This window comes from Nesoenas mayeri, assembly GCF_963082525.1.
Source record: "Nesoenas mayeri genome assembly, chromosome: 1".
NCBI classification, from domain to species: Eukaryota; Metazoa; Chordata; class Aves; order Columbiformes; family Columbidae; genus Nesoenas; species Nesoenas mayeri.
The window spans coordinates 56902739-56925011 of NC_137541.1; the positions used below are offsets into that span (position 1 = coordinate 56902739).

A 22273-nucleotide genomic window follows, 5' to 3' on the forward strand; every position below is an offset into this window, starting at 1 on the left:
TTGTGCCCTTGCTGTCAGAAAGGATATCACTGGAGTAATTCTTTCAAATCTCAGTTTCATAGATCAGGGAAACCCCTGCCAGGAAATGGCAAGAGGGGTGCGAAACCCGGTGCCCCGCAATCCAAGAGGGTTCAGAATCCAACTTCCCAGCCACAGAACAATCTCTCCCCCAGAGCAGCAACAGTATCGCAATCCGGCGCACAGTCTATGATCTTGCCCCTGCAACAGCAGGCAGTGCCAGGTTGGATTTGGCAACTGCAACAGAATTGTTAATTACAGACTCCTGGGTATATACAGTAGTTACCTCTGTATGGAGACCTTTACCTAATAGATTTTTTTGATTGATTGTTGGATGCTCTAGTGTTAGTATACAGGGTATATTTGTCCTTACTGGTGTAATTGATGCAGACTGTCTCAGAGAGATTAAAATCATGGTCACAGCGACTCAGATTCCCTGCAAAATTCTAGCTAGTCAGAGAACTGCACAACTGTTGCTTTTGCTGTACTGGGTCCCTCAGCTACAGCTGGATGAGGTGATTCTGGTTTTGGGAGTTCTGGCCAACCACAAGTATTGTGGTCGCAGGGGATTACTATGCAGCAACCCGTGCTTACTGTTTCAATTCAGGGCAGACCTTATACAGGGCTAGTGGATACTGATGCTGATGTTTCTATCATTTCTAAACAACAATGGCCAGAAAACTGGCCCCTGGAAGTAGCTATGGCCACAATTGTTGGAATTGGAGGAAGTCAAACACCTATGAGAAGTGCTCGGGTATTGCAGGTTGTTGGCCCAGATAAAGTTTCAGCTTGGATTCAGCCGCATGTTTTACAGACTGTTATCAACCTTTGGGTTAGGGATTTGCTACAGCAATGGCATGTTACTTTAACCACTGCAGACACAAATTTATCTTAAAGGGCCACTGATCTAAAACTCCTGCTCAAACTTACTTGGTTGTCAGATAGGCTGGTTTGGTTTGACTAGTGGCCCTTGAAAGGGGAAAAATTGCTCCAGGCTCATTCACTAGTTCAAGAACAGCTGCAGGCAGGACACATAGGACCTTCCACAAGTCCATGGAATACTCCAATTTTTGTTATCCTGAAAAAATGAGGGAAATGGCGTTTGCTACAAGATTTACGTGCAATTAATGCAGTAATGCAATTTATGGGAGCCTTACAACCTGGTGTCCCAAATCCCACTATGCTGCCTAGTAATTGGACACTACAGATCATTGATTTAAACGATTGCTTTTTTACCATTCCACTACATCCTGACGATTGTCAGTATTTTGCTTTCTCAGTTCCCGGCATTAACAATGCTCAGCCTATGCAGCATTTTCAGTGGACGGTTTTACCTCAGGGTATGATGAATAGCCCCACAATTTGTCAGCTTGTTGTGAGTACTGCTCTGCAGCCTACACACGAGGCATTTACAGAGGCTATAATATATCATCACATGGACAACATTTTAGTTTGTGCTGAACAATTTTATTATCTCCAGGAGCAGTAACACACTTACTTCAAGCTCTGAAACTTCATGGCTTACAAGTTGTACAGGAAAAAGTGCAGACTGCACCTCCTTGGAAATATTTGGGCTGGATTTGAACAGAAACTATGATCAGACCCCAGCCTTTGACAATTAATAATGACATTAAGACACTGAATGATTTACAGAAATTGATGAGTACAATTAACTGGGTACGACCCATGCTTGGAGTTTCTAACCATGAACTCCAGCATCTGTTTAATTTGCTAAAGGGAGATTCGGATTTAACATCTCCTCACACTTTAACTCCACAGGCACAGAGAGGATTAAAGCTGGCAGCAAACAAAATTACAAACTTACAGGCTGACCACATTTGATTGGATTTGCAGATTTGCCTATTTACAGCTACAACACAGAAACAACCTGTGGCTATTGTGGGACAGCATGATGAGAATGCAAACAGACTGATATACTTGGAGTGGATTTTTTTGCCCAGTTCTTTCCATAAAACTATTGCTCAGCCCCTGGAATTGATTGTTACTCTGATAAAAAAATGCAGAGAATGGATCCAGGCTTTAATGGGCTGTGATCCATCTGTCATATATGTACCTTTCGTGAAATCAGATTTTTATTTTTTTTATTTGCAATCTATGTCCTTGCAAATTGCGCTAGCTGATTTTCTTAGCAGCATAGATTTCGGAATGCCTAAATGTAAATTGCTGCAGAATTCGCATGTCTTTGATATCAGACCACAGACCGTACTTGTATTTGGTCGTATCCCAAATGCTCACAGTTTTTGTTGATGGTTCAGGGAAGTCTCATAAAGCTGTAGTGGTCTGTCGTGAAGATAACGATTGGCATAATTCTGTTAAAACTGTTGAAGGTTCAACCCAACTAGTTGAACTTGGCGGAGTTTTGCATGCCTTAGAGCTTTTTAGGGAGGAACCTCTAAATTTGGTTTGTGATTCTCAGTACATAGTCAAGGTCCTACAGCGCATCCCCTTCGCTTTTCTTAAAGAAAAGTCACACCAGCAGCTCTTTGATATGTTTGTATCATTGCAAACTGCATTACAGCTTTGCAAACACCCACTGTTTGTTACTCATATACGCTCTCATACAACTTTATCAGGTCCCATAAGTGAAGGTAATGCAGTTGCGGATTCTTATACTGTAACTACAGTCCACTTTCAGTCTGCCAGGGCTTTACATGCTTTCTTCCATCAGAATGCTGCTGCCTTAAAAAAGATGTTTGGTCTCACTCTCAAGCAAGTGAGAGACATAGTACACTCTTGCCCGGAATGTCAAGGCGTGATTACAAGCTCGCCCTCCCTTGGAGTTAACCCTCGCGGGCTCTCAGCTAATGCCCTTTGGCAGTCTGATGTTACACGTTTCATCTTTTGGCCGTTTGAAATATGTACATGTTTCTACAGATACTTTTTCAGGTATGCTTTGTGCATCTGCGCATAGAAGTGAGAAAAGCAGAGATGTTCAGAGTCACTGGACCTGCTGTTTTTCTATTCTGGGAGTGCCACAACAGATTAAACTGACAATGGTCCTGGATATACTGCTAGATCCATACAATATTTTTTACAGCAATGGGGTGTTTCACGTGTCACAGGTATTCCACATTCTCCCACTGGACAGGCTATCATTGAATGAGCATATTCCACACTGAAACAGATGTTATTAAAACAAAAAACAGGGAATATGACAGCTCAAGAACAATTAGACAATGCAACATATACCAAAGGTTTTATACCAGGATCCCTTGCACAACAGTCAGTGGCAAGAGCCTGTAGAACCAATCACATGGGGGAGGGGGTATGCTTGTGTTCTTCTTCCAACAGGACCAAAGTGGCTTCCTCCAAAATATGTTAAATCTTTCTACGAGCTGGATAAACACGACGCAAGACCCAGTACCAGAGATGCAGCGCCTGTCCCTGCAACAGAGGGTAATCAAGAAACAGAAGAGACTGAAGAAGGAGGACAGTGATATTACCCGGGGACAGCTAAAAAGTTACAGCAAAACCTATTAACAATTGTTTGTCAGAGAAGTTCTGTCTGTTTTATCAGTGATAGGGGGATGAAGATGTAGTTCAGAGTAATTTGGCTTTTGTTTCCATTCTGGGTCTTAATGCGTAAGGTATCTAAAGTAACCACAGAAGATGTCTTGAGCTTGTAAATTAGAAGTATTAGCATATCAGAATTGTATAGATTACTACCTGGTAAAATAAATCTTTCAATGCATTTGTTTTCCTTATTAGGATAACTAACCAGCTTTCTCCAATATTTGTAATTGTTGTATTATTCTGTTCTATTGTAGGTTGATTTGCAACAAGAAAATGACACATAAGGTATGATGATCCACAGTGGGCATTCAAACTCACTGACAGAACGCCCCCTTTTGACTTTGGAGGCAGGAGGTGACTGCATTACCACTCCAAAGTAGTTTGTCAGATGAGTGTGGTCACGGGATGGATTGTGTGGCAGTTGCACACGCCCCTGAAATCTGGAGCTTTCAATGAGGAGGTTGATGGCTCTTTAGCACCTTCTATGCCCCACTGTGCCTGTCCCCACATATATACACCTAGAATGGTACCAAGGTGTTGTCAGTCAGTTTCACCTTTACCAACTGATGGGTCAGGAGGGGTAGAACCCTCGGTCAATTGACAGGGTCCTTAACAAAGAAGGTGCCCAGTCTAGCTGAGAAGCTTCTGGACTACGTTGCAATGCCCACAGTCACGTCTGGCCAAACAATGAAACGGGGTTCCTGCCAAAGACTCCCTTTGAGTGGTCTTCTCAGAGCTAATCGTTGCAGGACAGCACTTGTTACAATGTCCATCCGGACACTGTGTCATTGACTGCTATTCTCTGGATGAGACCACCCAGCCAATTCCTCATCCATTAAACAGTCCATCCATCAAATCCATACCTCTCCAATTTAGAGAAGGATGTTGTGGCAGACCATGTCAAAGGCTTTACAGAAGTCCAGATAGAGGACATCTGCAGCCCTTCCTTTGTCCACTGACGTAGTTACTCCATTGTAGAAGGCCACTGGGTTGGTCAGGCAGGACTTGCCCTTAGTGAAGCCATGCTGGCTTCCCTGAATCACCTCCCTGTCCTCCATGTGCCACAGCACAGCTTCTAGGAAGATCTGTTCCATGATCTTCTCAGGCACAGAGGTGAGGCTGACAGGTCAGTAGTTCCCAGAGTCCTTCTTTCTACCCTTTTTAAAAATGGGTGCGATACTTCCCTTTTTCCAGTCATCAGGAACTTCACCCAACTGCTGTGACTTCTCACATATCATGGAGAGTGGCTTGGCAACTACATCAGCCAATTCCCTCAGGACTCTGGGATGCATCTCATCAGATCCCATAGACTTATGGATATTCAGGTTCCTCAAGCGGTCGCAAACCTGGTCTTCACTTACAGTGGGAGGTACTTTGCTCCCCCAATCCCTGTCTTGCAGTTCTTATCTCTTTACACTTTCTGTTTGCTACACAAGAATCACAACCCTAGAAAATGACCTCCAAGAAGAAGCCAAGACGTCTGTTTGAGCCACTGGGTGGAGAAAATGGTTGAATGCAAAGACCACTACAATCAACGAGGCAAAACAAGTGTTTAAGTCGCAGGGTGGTGTGATGGACATACTGTGCACCTTGTTATGCCTTAAACAACTGTTTTTGCAACTTCTAGAAGGAAGAGAGAAGTTCTGTGGAGGCAAGACGGTATCACTTCCTTAAGGCCCAACCATATTCTTTGCAAGACGAAGGCACCAACCTTTGAGATAAAGGCATTAACCATGCTTGCACAAAAGCAGGGTCATACAGCAGTTACGACAGGCTAGCAGGAATTACAAATCACCAGCTACTTCCAGAGGACCAACTATCTCACTTCTGGAGCAATCTCCTTAACTAGCATGAGAAGCAAGCAGAGGGAGGACATGAGCCACTCTCTCCTATCCCGCATTCAAATGGACTAAAGTATTCAAACCCTGCCACTAGGGACACTGGTTGCGTTGTGTTGCATTGCATCACACCCACTACCCTGAGAACTACAGAGAGAGTCAGCGTTGCTTGATTGACCAACTGTTGGCAAAAAGGACACATAACCATGGACGTAGTTATATGCGGTGCTTTTATTCCAGCGCTGGGAAACCAGGGGTTCACACCCAAAGCTGGCTTCGACCACCGATCCAAAACTCACTACATTTATACAACTTAGTTACATACATATTCATCACAACTCTTAACAACCATTAGCATATTCCACACCTATTCTAACACAAACTGTCTATCTAGCCGATGCTAAGTAACATTCGCATGTTTTCGGTTATTTCTAAGTTACCTGTTTTAAGAGAATATATCATAAATCTTTGTCAACTAGAAGAATAGGGTACGGTTATATAAGACCATGCCTGAATGCACATCTCCCTGGACACAGTCCGAAAACTTCAAAATAAGGTAAAAATCTTGGATATGGCATCTTAGATACAGTTTACTAAACCAAGAATCTTAGATACAGTTATATAGTTTACAAAACTAAGAATCTTAGATACGGTTTGCAAAACAGAAAACTAATTCAACCATAAGAAAACTAATTTCAACTATTTGATGCAAAACTTATTTCAACTATAAGATGTAAAAACTAATTCAACTATAACATTTCCTCCCTTTGAAAATGCTTTTCTATTCTTAGACAATGCATTTTCACTTCATTGTTTCCTTATCAGCTGGAGGGTTGTCAATGAGTGGATTAGTATTTCTGCTAAGGACAGTAAAGATGCGATCGTTCCTGGCATTTGATTGATTTACTTGATGCTTAACACAAGCGTACAGCAAAAAGAGAAGAGTGACTATAACTGCAAGCAGGAATAAGTTTTCCAGTAATGAATGTACCCATCCTCCCAAATTCAGGTTCAATTTACCTAGTAAGGCCCCAATCCAGCTCTGCTCTGCATCTTGCTTTTCCTTTTGTAGTTCCTTTTCTGTTTGGGTTAATTGGGAAATATCTTTCTCCACTTCAGAAGTTACATTTGGGATATGAATGCAGCAATGATCAACCCTATCTTTTAAATATCCGCAAACACCGTTTTCTTTCAGCAACATTATGTCAAGTGCCATTCTGTTCTGCAAGGTCATTCTGGTTGTAGCTTGCAATTGTATATTGAAATCTCGAAAACCCTTTTTGGTTATCCTTGCCAATCGATCCATCTGCCCAATTAATTTGTCAATCATTTCTCTGTTTCTATAAGCTGCAATCGGTGCAAAGAAGGATTCTAATGCCCAGCCGAATTTAACACTGCTTGACGGTTCATGCCACACATCATCTTCATCTATCTCTCGCTTGTGCCTAACTTGTAGAAGTTCCTGCCTATTCTTCAAGGGTGACTTTTTCCAAATGGGACATAGGGTTGGTAACCCCAAAGTAATTTCCCTTGCAGGTCCTGCTACCAGTAAATGTGTTGTCCAGGTTCCATTGCTTAAGGCCCAAACTAAATGTCCCACATCCGTCTGGCAGGTTATTACTCACGAGCAATTCCACCATGGTACTGTTATCCCTCTTGTTACATTGGACCATTGTACACACCATGGGAATGCTTCACTATATTGATATTGTTGTACAGTACTCAACGTCCACATGTTATTCCATAATTCAGTTATGTTCTGATTATCCTGATCTTTACATTCCCAATAGGTTCGGTTGACTTTTTCATATACTATCTTTTTGGTCCAACTTTCTTTGAGAACTATCTTTCCTCCAAATTCCACTGGTTCGGGTCCTGTTTTTTTTTTCATTGTTCAGTTGGCACTTGCTCTAACTTAGTGTGAGATTCACACACTATCCTACCAGTTTTGTTTATTTCTGGTAAGGTTGTAGATATTATTCCCCATTGTATTGGGTCTTCGGCCAATTTCGGAATGGGAAGGCAAGCAGTGATGCTACTGGTGTTCTGGGTTCGTGCAAAATTTCGAATCAATCCTATCATTAGGTTCTCTGCCTGATTCTGTACACTCTGCACTACTTGTGGCATTTAAGTGTCATCACCATTTCCTATAGCCCTTCGTGTCCTACATAATTGTTCTCCAGTGACTTTGCAAATCAGAGTGGCATTCTCTGTTCCTTCTTCAAGAAGTGTTCCCACAAAAGCAAACAGTCTGGGTACATTTACTACTATAAACACAATAGGTAACAAAAACTAGACATCCTGCGTCGTAATTTTAAGTGTGGTAGGACCCACTACTTGCGATTGCCACAGTTTTGGGACTTTCTTTACTCGGGTGTAGTGTATCCAGGAATCTACTTCAGCAACCTTGATTGCGGTGAATGTAGTTAAAAGTACTTGATAGGGTCCGTCCCAACGTTCTTTTAAAGGATCCTCTCTCCAGGTCTTTATATACACTGTGTCTCCAGGCTCTATATCATGTACCGGATTCTCGAGTGCTAGTGGGCGATTCCACACTAGTGTGGATCTAAGTCGATTCAATATCCTGCCGAGAGACAACACATAATTGTATACATCCTGATTACCTTTTACATGTACACTTGGATTTGGATCAGGTGCTTCATATGGTTTGCCATACAAAATTTCGTATGGACTTACTGACATTCCGCTCCTGGGTTTAATCCTAATTCGCAATAACGCTATTGGTAAGGCCTGAGGCCATTGAATTTTTGCTTCCTGGCAAATTTTGCTAAGTTGTCTTTTTAATGTCTGATTCATTTTCTCCACTTGTCCACTAGATTGGAGTCTCCATGGGGTATGTAATTCCCATTTGATTCCTAAACATCTACTGACTTCCTTCACCACTTGAGCAACAAAGTGTGGTCCCCTGTCGGATGATATTCCCAATGGTACCCCAAATCTTGGAATTATCTCTTTTAATAGCCATTTTACATTTTCTTGTGCCTGGTTGGTGCGACAAGGAAAGGCTTCTGGCCATCCTGAAAAGGTGCACACCCCAACTATTAGATATCTGAATCCTCGAGTTTTGGGGAGTTCTACATAATCTATTTGCCAATAATCTCCTGGTTGTATGCCTGTGTTAATTTTTCCCATATCTACTTTTCTTTTTACTAAAGGATTATTTTTCAAACAAATTTCACACTTAGCCGTAATAGACTTTGCCATTGTTAACATCTGGACTGAGATAATCCATTTTCTCAGGTATTTTACCAATGCTTCTGCACCCTAATGACACTTCTGGTGCTTCACTTGAAGTATTCCTCTCATAGTCATGGTTGGCACCACAACTTGTCCGTTGGTGGTTACATACCATCCAGAATTATCCTTGACAGCTTTTACTAATTTTGCCAATTTCTCGTCTTCTGTAGAATATTTAGGTGCCTCTAAAGGTGTAGGTAATAAATCAATTGCTCTTACCTTCTGGGAGATAAGACCCACCATTGTCCAGACTTGTCGTGCCACTGATCGAGCTGTTTGATCAGCAAGTCGATTTCCTTCAATAATTTTTGATGTTCCACTCTGATGAGCTTTGCAATGCATGATGGCAACCTGCAATGGTTTCTGAACAGCATTAATCAAGTTTAATATTTGCCTCTGGTATTTGATGTTTGTTCCTTGGGAGGAAAGTAGTCCACGCTCTTTCCAGAGAGCTCCGTGCACATGAACAACTCCAAATACATACTTTGAGTCAGTCCAAATATTGACCCTTTTGTCCTTGCTGAGCTCTAATGCCCTAGTTAGGGCAATCAACTCAGCTTTCTGTGCTGATGTGTTTGGTGGTAGGGATTTGGCTTCAATCACTGTTTTGACAGTAGTAATCGCATATCCTGCATACCGCACTCCGCCTTCCACGAAACTACTGCCATCAGTGAAAAGTTTCCAATCCGTCTCCTCCAATGGAGTATCCTTCAGGTCAGGACGACTTGCGTGGGTATATTCGATGACCTCCACACAGTCATGTTCCAAATCCCCTTCTTCTGTTTCTGCATTTAAAAACACAGCTGGATTCATTAGGTTAGTTGTTTTTAAAATAACATCATCTTGTTCTGTCAAAATCGCTTGATATTTCATCATTCTACTTGGGGAAAGCCAATGGCCCCCCTTTTGTTCCAATACAGTAGTCACCATGTGGGATACAAATACTTCGATCCTTTTCCCCATGGTCAGTTTCCGAACTTCCTGGATTAATATCACGGTACCAGCCACCGCCCGCAAGCACGCCGGCCATCCAGCACTTACCGGGTCAAGTTGTTTGGAAAAATAACCTACGGGCCGTTTCCAAGATCCCAGCTGTTGGGTTAATACCCCTAGAGCAAGTCTCTGTTGCTCATGTACAAATAACTGAAAGTCCTTACTCAGATCAGGTAGGCCCAAAGCAGGCGCTTGCATTAAAGCTTGTTTCAGTTTTCGGAAAGCTTCTTGTTGCGGTTTTTCCCACACCAAAACCTTATTCTTCTGTGCCTCATATAAAGGTTTGGCAATAAGTCCATAGTCCATAATCCAGAGCCTGCACCATCCTGCCATTCCTAGAAAAGATCTTAATTCATGTAAGTTACGCGGTTCAGAGATAGCACAGATAGCATGCACACGGTTTATACCTAGTCTTCGTTGTCCTTGAGAAAGCTCGCATCCTAGATAGATCACAGTCGTGGATGCAATCTGAGCCTTATTTTTCGACACTTTATATCCATTCATTCCTAATTGATTCAATATTTCAATTGTTACCTGGATGCAAAGTTCTTGGGTTTCAGCAGCAATCAGAATGTCATCCACATATTGCAGCAACAAATACCACTGTCGGGGAATTCCGATATGGCCTCTTGTAGTCCACTCCTCAAGCTCTTTGGCTAGTTGATTTCCAAAGATGGTCGGACTATTCTTAAATCCTTGTGGAAGACGTGTCCAGGTCAATTGAGTCTTTCTGCCGTTGTGAGGATTTTCCCATTTGAAAGCGAATAGCTTTTTGCTTTCCTGGTCAAGGGGTATGCAGAAGAAGGCATCTTTTAAATCAAGTACTGTAAACCATTTATATTTCTCCTTCACAGATGTTAACAAGGTATAGGGATTTGCAACTACTGGATGTATGTCCTTAGTGATCTGGTTTATTGCTCGTAAGTCTTGAACTAGTCGATAACTACCATCCGGTTTCTTTACTGGAAAAATTGGAGTATTATACTCTGATTCACATTCTTCCAGAATTCCATATTTCAAAAATTTCTTAATTAAAGATACTATTCCTAATTTGGCTTCCAATTTCAATGGATACTGTCTCAACCGTACTGGTTTAGTATCCTCCTTCAGCTCCACTTTCACAGGTCTAGCTGTTTTTGACCTTCCAGGTATGTCAGTTTCCCATACTGTGGGAATTACTGCATCTTCTATTGCCTGTGGTATTTTTACAAACGGTTTTTCTTTTAATAGTAAAATCTGTCCTACCTTTGACTCTGGAATTTTCATTACCAACTCTCCATCCTCAAATGTTATTGTGGCATCCAATTTAGTCAGCAAATCTCATCCTAAAAGAGGAACTGGACAATCTGGAACATACAAGAACTCATGAGTTAGTTCCTTTTCTCCAAAACACAAATCCAAGGGTTGCAGGAATGGCCGTACTTCCTCCTTCCCTGTGGCACCAACAATTGTAGCTCTGTGACCTACCGCCCCTTGTAAGGAATTCAGTACAGAGTAAGTAGCCCCTGTATCTACTAAAAATTTTACATCCCGGTTTTGGCAGCTTCTTTTAATCTTTCTAAAAAGGCCGAGGGAGACTCATTCTTTTCCTGTCTCACATTATACAGTTTTGACCAATTCATTTGCTTCAGCATAGCAGTTTGAATGCCAATCAATAACCAATCCTGATATCTCCAGAGACGGCATAACCCGCCTCCTGTATTATAATTCCATCGGGGATCTTCTTTTGGAAAGTTCTCATCAACGTTACTCTCTACTTTCTCATTCCGAATATCTTCTCTCACTTTATCCCTCGCAACCTGTATAACCATATATTTTCTGTAGAGTCCATTAATGTATCCAAAATCACTTGTAAATAATCCCAATGAGGATTCTGCATTTTAATTATCATCTTAATTATTGCAACCTTATCTGGGTTTTCCTGATAAGGACCAGCTGATTGCTTCCAGGTTACTAAATCCCCTGGCGAAAACGGAACTTCTACATAGACTGGTTTCCCCCCCTTTTCATCCCCGCGGGCGGCAAGCCCGGAGGAGAGGAGCTGCAGCTCCAGCTCTAGCAGCCGCCGCTCCCCCCGCCGCTTTTCCACCGCTTTAGCAGACAGTCAGCTTTTTACTTTTTTTTTTTTTTTTTTTTTTTTTTCTCTCCGCAGCTTATCAAAGAGAAGCTGCCGGGCACAGGTTTGGGCTCCTTTTGCCCTTTTTCTCTCTTCATTTAATTCCTGCGATTATAAACTTTATATGTAATTCCAATTAGCTGAACAATAGTTACATTCCTCAGCTGCTACCTTTTGTAACTTCTTACAAATATCAATCAACAGCACATTAAGCATCAATCCCTGACATTAATTTTAGATCCAAATCAGTCTATCCACAGGACAAGCCTAACTGCAATACAGATAACTCAATTTACTTTCATGTGTACAGATGCATCTGAAGGGGGAGCAAGGTGGTACTTTAGTAACAGAACCGGTTCTTATTTTGTAATTATTTCCCCAAACGAATTCTTTTAGTACCAAATATAAACATACAAACTAAAATACTGAGCTCAGACACACAAACCAAATACAGAAACCAAACCAAATTAACACAAACACAAAGACAAACACAAGAACCAGCTTAAATATAGAAACTAATGCAAAAACCAGACCAAAATAGAATCAGAAACCAAGGTTCAGGACCTGCCACGAATACATGAACCAGACCAAATGGCACCTAGGAACCGAACCGAACCAGAACAAGTACAGAAACAAATACAAGAACCACACCAAATACAGGAACAAATACAGGAACCAGACCAGAACAAATTCAGAGACCAAGATTAGGATGCCGAGCCTGCAGCAAATACACAAACCAAACCAAATGGCGCCTAACCAAGTGCTGAACCTTTCAGCTACACAAACTAATTGGCGCCTAACCAAATGCCGAACCTGCAGAAGTTTCCCTCTGTCTGACGGACGGCGCCTATAGGCTTTACCGAACGGGAGCTCCCTGCCCAACCGAGCGTGGCTTTCGCCGCGTCTGACCGGCAGGCTACCAAACCAAATGGGGTACCCCAAATCCAAAAATAAAAGCACCTTCTTACCAATCAGAGGTCCGTCGAGAGCAGCGGAGGGTCGGTCGCATCCGATGCGCTCCCCAAGAATACCTCGGTGCTAGCCGGAGCAGGATCAAGACGCGATCCGCCTCAGCAGTGCTCGCGAGGTCCCATCTGGGTCGCCAAAAATGTTGGCAAAAAGGACACATAACCACGGACGTAGTTATATGCGGTGCTTTTATTCCAGCGCTGGGAAACCAGGGGTTCACACCCAAAGCTGGCTTCGACCACCGATCCAAAACTCACTACATTTATACAACTTAGTTACATACATATTCATCACAACTCTTAACAACCATTAGCATATTCCACACCTATTCTAACACAAACTGTCTATCTAGCCGATGCTAAGTAACATTCGCATGTTTTCGGTTATTTCTAAGTTACCTGTTTTAAGAGAATATATCATAAATCTTTGTCAACTAGAAGACTAGGGTACGGTTATATAAGACTACGCCTGAATGCACATCTCCCTGGACACAGTCCGAAAACTTCAAAATAAGGTAAAAATCTTGGATACGGCATCTTAGATACAGTTTACTAAACCAAGAATCTTAGATACAGTTATATAGTTTACAAAACTAAGAATCTTAGATACGGTTTGCAAAACAGAAAACTAATTCAACCATAAGAAAACTAATTTCAACTATTTGATGCAAAACTTATTTCAACTATAAGATGTAAAAACTAATTCAACTATAACACAACCTTTGGAGTGTTGAAATCTTTCTTCTGATATTCATCTCTCTTTTTCTTTCTTTCTCTAACTTTATTCTGGGCACATAAAGGTAACACCATTGTGAGTATTGTCATAGAAATCTTGTTAAGTTTTATGATATAGTTACAGACTTTTGCCAAGCCACTATTCACTGTAATTCCACTGAGTTTTAAGTAAAATCATAATTTAAATTAACCTCTCAGGTAATTGTCATTACTCCCGGGTACCACACAGAGTATTTAAAAGCTAAGCTTGCCCTCACCCCACTGAGTGGGGCAGGACAGCCCCTCCATACTGATGACCCAGGGGCTGCTCCACATTACTGTCACTGTCACAGACTTTGTTCTTCACCCCTTGTCCCAAAGGCAAATGAGAGAGTAAATCTCTTTGCTTGTCACAAGTATGACCTTGTGTTCAAGGCATCATATCCACTGCCAAAGCCTGTTTCCAGTCAAGCTTGAATGCAGTTTTATGACCACAGCTGTTACCTTTGTATTGGGAGATTGCAGAGAACTTGAACTTGATGATGATGCAGTAGATCAGGATGTTTAATTCTGCTGCCTGACAGCTGTCACAACTGACTTCAAAGGTCAGCTGTGTCCCTGCAGTGATATGCAGGCTTGGAAAGGTGTTGCCAGCACAACCCTGCCCTGTTCCTGCTCTGCCTGTGACACCGCAGCCAGTTCCCAGCACCTGCAGACACAAACAGAGAGTCAGTGAGATCAGGGATCAGCCCTTGGCCCTCAGCACCCTCCCCACCACCCTGCACATACCCTGCCCAGACTGGCCAGGAGGCACTTGCTAGCTGGGAGCATCAACCTTCCCACCACTCACCCCTCCTGCTTCACCTCCAGCAGGGTACCAGGCACAGGAATAAGGGTGTCCAGGGTCCCCCAAAACATCTGCTGAACCCTCCTCCACTCATCACATCACCACCAGCCCCAGCACACCAAGCTGGGAATGACACCTTGAACCTTTCGAGACACCAAGGGGCTGGAAACTGGGGGAATGGGATGAAGGAGGCCTGAGCAAAGGTGCTGTGGGGTGCTTAGGAGGAAGACTGAAGTCAGGGCATGGGAGGGAGCAAAGCAGATCTAGGAAGAAATGAAACACACCTACAACTAATATTTCTTACCCCATTTATCTGGCATAGCCCTGGCCTCACAGATCACGTCAGAAACCAAGCACAAGCTCCCTGCCCTGTCCATGCAAATGCCAACAACAGCAAAGCACCAGCTGCTGGCAAAGAGGACTGCAGAGCTGGCACAGCTTGGCCAAGGACTGTGAACTCCAGAGTTGCTCCCGTGGGCTTGTCCCTGCAGCTGCTGCCCTGGCAAGCACTTCCAGCACGGGCCTTGAGGCGCTTGCATAACAATTGTTTATCTTTGGACAACAGAGCGCTTCCTTATGGGAAAAACAGAAAGGGCTCCTCCCCTGAACGCCCTCCTTTCCCCGCACCGAGAGAGACGAGAGGCTTGTGGACTTGGGGGTCCTGAAGCAGTAGGTTCTACTGCCCGGGAAAACCCAGGCAGGCGCAGTCCCGCCCGGGAACCCACCTACCGAGCCCAAGCGCGGCTGGGAAAGCCCCAGGAAGCCGCTGCCAGTGAGTCACCCACAATGTGCACTGACTCCTACGGGGCTACAGGCTGGAGCCCCTCAGCAGCTCCGACACTGGGAAGCTGAAGAAAGGCCAAAGAGAAGAAAATCTCTACAAGATCCCTTCTGTCCGACAGAGAAAGGAGAATTAGCCACAGCTGCTGGGAAACAAGCTCCGCCTGCACACACCAACCCCTGCTGAGGGGACCCACAAGCAGCTGCTCCTTCCCGGGCCCCAGAGAAAGGGGCGACACGGGGAGCCCGCCAGGCTCTCTTCACCACAGCTCCCCTCACCCTCTCCCCCCGAGTGACCGAAGGGAGGTCCCTACCTGGGTTACTCGCCGAGCTCAGATTGCTCCCGGACCTCCGCCCTTACAGATCCCAGGAGGTTACTGTCCGTCTCTCACAGCCCGCCCAGCGCTCTGGCCATTCAGAGCGCAAGGATCAGGAGTGACGGTGGAGGCAGCCAATCGGAGCGAAGCGCTTACTTTTAACCCTTCCTTAACTTTATGAAGCTGTATTGTTTCACTTTCTACGTTGCAACGCAGTTGCTGTGGTGAAATTTTATTGGAGGTTTTAGTATTAAAGAAAACAAATTGGGAGGGCAGCCCTAAAAAATAAAGATTTGGCTTCTTGGGAGCTTGGAGCTGCATGTGAGGGATAAAGGATCCCTTTGGACAACCCCAGCATCTGCTTCTCTGACATGGCTTTAGAACACTGCCAGCATTGTTGAGAATGATTACAGCAAGGCAGAATCCAGGGACACCGGGATCAACAGACAAGCAGCAAGAATAATAAAGAAAACGTGTGGCTTTGCAAGGTTTAGATGATTAATAATCGTTAGCAGGGAAGTTAGTTGTAAGTAACATCATAGTTTTGTTAAATAAACGTTCTTGACCCTAGATTTCCTGTAGCATAGTCTCAGATGCCTATGCTTAAAAGCAAATTTAATCAAAAGACAAAATAAAGAAATAAATTGAAAGGCACAGCAAAGAAACAGCCTGGACTGGGTGCGTCTGAAGGGGAGAGACTCCAAGACAAAAGAGGCTTGGGCTTTTCAACCCTCACAGTCTGTGCACCTGCTCTTCACATGATACCCCGGCAACTTTTGGTCTGGTGGTAGTTCTGGGTATGGAGGCTTCTTGTTTTCTTATGGGATGCCCTTTCTCTGTCCTCCAGGCAGCTTGTTTACTGTTATTAGATTTTTGCAGTCTCTGCTGACAGTATTTCCTGGTATTCACCTGCAAGCTCCACACCCTGTCACTCAGCAGCAAGAGCGAAATAAGTTCAGAGTACATGGCCTGAAATTCCAGCGAATCCCGACTCATGTTTGGTTTGGCTATTCAGGCCATACCTGGCAGCAAGTTGTTGCTGTGAGTAACACCAGCAGCAACCCAGGGCTTGTGCTCCAGCAGCTCCAGTGAGTGCGTCTCCTTCCTCACAGAGCTCAGCGGGACCGCAAGCACAGCAGAGCTCCAGAGCAGAACTAGCATGTCTGGCCAGGCTGGGGAGCTCGTGCAGAAGCTCTGGAGCTTGGTGGAGCAGCTGTTGGGTGGGAGCTGCTGCCATCCTGGGACCTCACATGGGACTGGGACAGGGACTTTCTGGGGCAGCAGCAGCTCCTGACTGTTGGCTTCTCTCTTTCCTCTCCAGGAGTTTCTATCACTCCTTAGGGGCAACATTGACTACTGGGCTGGTCTGCACAGACACGATGGGTGGATGGCAGCAGCTTCAACCACACATGAGTCCTGTTGCGAACCAGGGCAGTGGGGAGACCGTCCTGTGGTGGGATGGACAGAGGCCTGGTGGGATGTGGCTGCAGGGACTGTCTCTTGCAGGCAGCCCTTGTCCCCTCCAGGCGCTTATGGGGAGAGCTGCTTCCCTAAGGGTACTGACAGTGTCATTGCTTATTCTTGCAGGATCACTTTGAAGGGCTGAGAGTCTTGTTTCTTGCTGAATTATCATAATCTCTGGAGTTCAAACTGTTTCCAGACCCATCATTACCTCTGCAGCAAGGCTCAAGCTCTGATGTCAAATAGTTGATGGGGAGAAAGGACCTCAGGTGCCTGAGGGGACAGCTGCTCCCTTGAGGGTACAAGCAGTGTCTTTGCTTATTCCTGCAGGGTCTCATTGCAGGGCCAAGAGTCTTATTTCTGGCTGAACAACCGTAATCTCTGGAGTCAGAGCCCAGGCATTGTCTCTGCAGCAAGGACCAGTCTCTGACGGGAGCCAATTGACAGAAATGGGTGGAGAAAGCACCTTGTCCATGGTAGGAACTACCCAGCTTCACCTCTTCCAGCAGCACAGAGTGGCAGGGGATCTTCTTCCCTCAGCTGCAGGTCTGTGGTGCTGCTGGCCTCAGCAACATCCCACTGCCAGGTCTGATGGTGAGGAACCTGCAGGAGGGTGCTGCAGAACGCTGACAAGTGGCTGTGTGGACTGGGGCCTCAAGCACAGAATTGTTTTCTTTCTCCTGGGAACACCCCAGCACTCATCTTACTTTTCTACCAATTCACCTCTATCTGCTTTTGCGCCATGGTGACGAAGCTGAAGGTGCTGCTGCCAGATGAGATGGGTATGGAGAGCCTGGCTGAGGTCCCTGGCCCTTTGCCAGAGTGGGAAGTGGACTTTATGTGGCACACATGACCAGGACAGACCTTGTTGCTATTTTTCTACTATTTTTTTTCTTAAAACATGGTAACTTTTCATGGTTGTCTCACCTGTTCCAGAAGTTGCCGGCTGAAGGCAGCCCTGTTCTTTCCCTTCCTGCCTCTACTTTTGGCATATTGGAGCACATGCAGGGGATCTTCTCTTGTCCCCTCATGTCTCCTTTTCCCCTCCTCTCTTCAGCAAAGTGGATTTTCGGTGCTGTTTTCTCCATGTTTCCCCATGTTTTACCATTAAATCCTGGAATGAAATGAGCGGTCTTGCAGTGCACTGAGTGCAGTTGCTTGCTGTTGTCTAGTAGAGGATGAAAGAAAGTGGGTAGTGCCAGCAGTAATTAAATAGTGCTTAATTAGGCTAATGAAATAGCTGCCAATTAAGAGAAGTGGGGATATAGGGGCTCCTGATGTGTCCATCATTCACCACATCCACGGCTTGTGCAATCACAGGCACTGACCTGTCAATATGAAAAGCTGGCTAACAAGCTCTGCAAAGATGTACGTATTTATGTTTTTCCTGTGTTTTTTTTTTTTTTTTTTTTTTGTGGGGAAAGAGAGATTTTTCTAATTTCTCTTTTCCCCTGTAGGAAGCATCCCTGCACCCTCATTTTCCTTTCTCTAGAGGAAAAGCACCCTCGTGGCCTTTACCAGGTGTGGGGGCTGCTCTCCCTGGCAACTTTGGGGCTGTTTAGCTGCAATAGTGGCAGGAAGCTCTGGCCCTGCTGACAGATGGCCCTGCGTGGTCATCAGTGGTTTGGTTTCCTGTCCCCTCCTTCGTGTCCCCAGCCCTGTGCCTTCCTGATTCTTCTGTGAGATGGAGGACGAGGACGGTTACACGGTCTTAGATCAAAGGAGGAAGTGGGGGGCTGCAGGGAGCTCAGGTCCCCTCCAGGATGCAGGTAATGGGGAGTTGTGTCTGTTGGTGTGTCCCCCCGCTCCAGATTGATGGAAGAGAGAGGAAATATGGCAAGGGTGATGACAGGCGTGATGGGAGAAGCAAGGTGATGCAATTTGTTTCTCCAAGGGCTGCTCAAGGCAGCCTGAGGCCTGGAGTGTGGGAGGAGGGTCTGGTGGGGCTTTTCTCCAGGTGTGTGACCCCAAAAGTGGAAACAGAGGGATTTTTTTGGGGGGACACTCAGCTCCTGTTGTTGCTGGTCCATTCCTGGGGTCACCCCTTCATGCAGGGGGGGCTGCAGGGATTCAGAGGGGTCACCCCCCTCTGTTTACCCTGCTTGGGGCTCTCTGGGGATGGAGGGGGATTGACAGATGCTCTTGAACTCCACCTCTTTTTTGGCACCCCTATTCCTTTCTGCAGGATGTGATCTGCCAGAGCCCCGGAAGGGTTTTGCCCCACAGTGGACGCATGTCCCTGCATCAGCCACCCGACGTCCCCACTGTCTCCTCAGGGCCCTGACAGCTGCCCTGTCCCTGTCCCTCATCGGCTGTGGTGAGTTGGCCCCCATGGGTTTTGCTTTATTTTAGGGGGGGATGGGACACACACAGGGTACCCCCAAAACCAGGCTGAGGATCTGTCTCTCCCAGTGTCTTGGCTGGTGGCAGAGAGGGGACAACCTGAGGGGACTGTGGGATGCATAAACACATCATGGAGACACAGTTGTGGTGATCAGCATGGCGTCTGCCTGGAGCTGAGGAAGAGCCTGTGCCTCCTGCAAGGTGACCCACCCCTCTTGGCATCCCCTCGTTGGGACCCCTTACCCCCCCAAATAAGCCATGAGCATCCTTCTGGCATTATCTCCACCCTGGGTGCCTTAGTGTGGCAGTGTCCGTATGTCCATCTGCAGAGGGTGAGGGGTGCAAGATCTGCCCCTCGGGCTGGACACTGCACAGGACCAAATGCTACTGGGCTGCTGATGAGACCAGCTCTTGGAGCGAGAGCCAGGAGGACTGTGTGAAACGGGGGGCTGAGCTGCTGATGCCGGGAGACCAGGATGAGTTGGTAAAGGGACCGATGACATCAGGGATGTGGGACGGGTCCTGGGGCTGGTGGTACCTGAGGAGGGGTGAAGCCTTGCCCAGAAATCTGGGGTCAGCACCCAGCCCTGTGCCCAAACCTCTGCAAGACCTTTGCTGGTGTCAGAGTATGGGGGACACCTGTGTGGCTTGGTCCTGCGATGGGTCTGCGTGGGGACAGGCTGGAGCCTGTTTGGGGATGGTGATCAATGACACATCAGCATTACCACCTGCCCTCTCTTCTGGTACAGGATTTCCTAAATAAAATCCTTCAGAATCCCACTCGCTACTACTGGATTGGCCTCTCCATGCCCTCCGCTGGGAAGGGCTGGGTTTGGCTGAACGGCTCCCACCTGGACCAGAGCCGGTGAGCACTTTGGGATCTTGGGGTGCAGGCATCCACATCACCCAAGTGACCCTTGTGGCAAGGCACATGCTCACACATTCCCACCTGCATCCCCAGGTTCCAGCTGAGCCCCTGGGATGGAGGCAGAAGATGTGGGGTGCTGAGAGGAAACAGGATCATCTCTGACAGCTGCAGCTGGGCCTGTCAGTGGGTCTGCCAGAGAAGAGTCACCCAGCTCTGAGCCGGGGGCCACAAAATGGGTCAACAGAGGGACAGATGCTTGGGGATGGGCCAGGATCAGGCTCCCTCAGTGGGGGAATGTGGGAACCACTGCTGACATTGTGCAATGACCATCTGCATAAATGAATTATGACATTAATAGGACTCTGTGTGGTGTTTTCAAACAAGTTTTCTTATGGGGAGAGGTGGAAGTAGCATCCCGCTGTACAAGATAAACCTCCCTGAGCGTGTTGTACTCCGGCACTAGGGGAGGATATGTAGGCAAATGTAGAACTTTTCATCCCTGCTTTAGCAGATGGACACAAAATGTAACTCTGTGGTATCTTTTTGGGGAGAGAGGGGGGTACAGGTAGCAGAGAGTGCATTCCGTAGAGCAGAGTACAGAAAAAATCCCTCTTGCAGCAGAATTATTCATTTCTTGGGGGATCCTCTTCAGCAGCTGCACTCTCAGAAGTCTCAAAAGAAGCTGTGAAAACTTCAGATCTGGCAAGTGTAGGAAAACCCAACAGCACAGTACTTAAAGGACTGGCTTTTTTGGCCATCCTGAACTCTGAAGCAAGCTCTAGACCCTCCAAGTGTTCATTGTAGTTTGTAGGTCCGTTGCTGCAATTTTGGATGTCCCTTCTATCCAAATTCAATAGAATTTGAGTGCTTCTAAATTCTGTCTTGGTTTGATTAGAGCTACAGTGGAAAATAATTGAAAAGTAAGCTCAGGACAGCGAAATTTTACAATACAATATCTCTGGACTCTCTGTGGCCATTACTACACTAGGTGGCACTATCACTTCAGTCAAGTGAGCAAGTCAGCTGAATCGGGGATCTTACAAACCTCTCACCAAGAAGATTCTTTGTGCAGTTTTAAAGAACATCCCAACAAAGTAAGTAAGGATCAGGCCTTTGGCATGCATTTGTGTTGTGGCCAAATTCCAGTTTTAGATTTTTCAGGTCGAATTATTTCCTTAGGAAAACGATGAATTGTGCATTTGCATAATAGTTTTTCCGTCTGCTTGAGTCTCTCCGCTCAGGAACTTACTGGTCCTTTCAGTATTTCACCTGAAAACATGTGCATCTTGTTCCCTTTATTAAGTTCCGTGAAAATCTTTGGACTGCTGTCAGCAACATCCAACACAATGATCTAGTCTTGCTATCCTGCAGTTGCAAACCAGAGCAATCACATCTTGCTGCAAGTCGGGAGGATCGTATCCTGGAATGATACTGCACATCCTCTGGATTTGCACATGAATTGGATCTATCTGAGCTAGAACGTGTATCTGACCCTCTTACCCATAATATGGGGTAAACCCCAAAACTATTTACTGTCTGTGCTCTCATAAGATCCCAGGAGGTAAGATGGTAATGTTATTCCCATCTCCAAATAGAAAATCGAAGAACACATAGTCCAAGTGGCTTTGCTTTGTTCACATAGAAACTGTGTTAGAATGGAAGCATGCATTATATATGAAATATATCTATATCTCAGGTATACATAGAGCACATTTTTGATCTGTGTTTCCCATTTGAACAAAATAGTCCGCAAAATCTGTTGAAGGGTTTAGAGCACAAGTCTGATGAGGAGCAGCTCAGGGGACTGGGGCTGTTTAGCCTGGAGAAAAGGAGGCTGAGGCGAGATCTCTGCAACTACCTGAAAGGAGAATCGTAGAATAGTTTGGGTTGGAAGGGACCTTCAAAAGTCATCGAGTTCAACACCCCTGCCATCTTCAACTAGATCAGGTTGCTCAGAGCCCTGTCCAGCCTGGCCTTGAATGTCTCCAGGGACGGGGCATCTACCACCTTTCTGGGCAACCTGGGCCAATATTTCATCACCCTCTGTAAAAAATCTCTTCCTCATGTCTGGCCTGAATCTCTTCTCTTTTAGTTTGAAATTGCTACCCTTTGTCCTGTCGTAGCACGCCCTTCTAAAAAGTCTATCTATCTCCATCTTTCTTATAGGCCCCTTTAAGTACTGAAAGGCCACAATAAGGTCTTCCCAGAGCCTTCTCTT

The 22273-nt window shown here is 45.4% G+C and overlaps 1 protein-coding gene and 1 long non-coding RNA gene across 3 annotated transcripts; one reads left to right on the forward strand and one right to left on the reverse strand.

Moving 5' to 3' along the window:
- Window positions 1-5669: 5669 nt before the first annotated feature.
- On the reverse strand, window positions 5670-15454 carry LOC308052931. 2 transcript variants are annotated; one of them, XR_013923599.1, is made up of 3 exons: window positions 15381-15454; window positions 13944-14148; window positions 5670-7974 (listed from the first exon to the last, which is right to left on the reverse strand). It is a non-coding gene; the product is annotated as an uncharacterized lncRNA (long non-coding RNA). The 2 variants fall into 2 exon arrangements; XR_013923600.1 differs by lacking the exon at window positions 5670-7974 and adding an exon at window positions 10858-10987.
- Window positions 15455-17586: 2132 nt separating this feature from the next.
- On the forward strand, window positions 17587-20283 carry LOC308037375 (killer cell lectin-like receptor subfamily B member 1B allele C; the record flags this gene model as incomplete). The annotated part of the gene is made up of 6 exons (XM_080339107.1): window positions 17587-17626; window positions 19030-19161; window positions 19257-19388; window positions 19517-19671; window positions 19937-20052; window positions 20149-20283. The coding sequence occupies 6 exons, from the start codon at window positions 17587-17589 to the stop codon at window positions 20270-20272; spliced, it is 699 nt and encodes a 232-aa protein (XP_080195233.1). The 3' UTR covers window positions 20273-20283.
- Between the last annotated feature and the right edge of the window lie 1990 nt (window positions 20284-22273).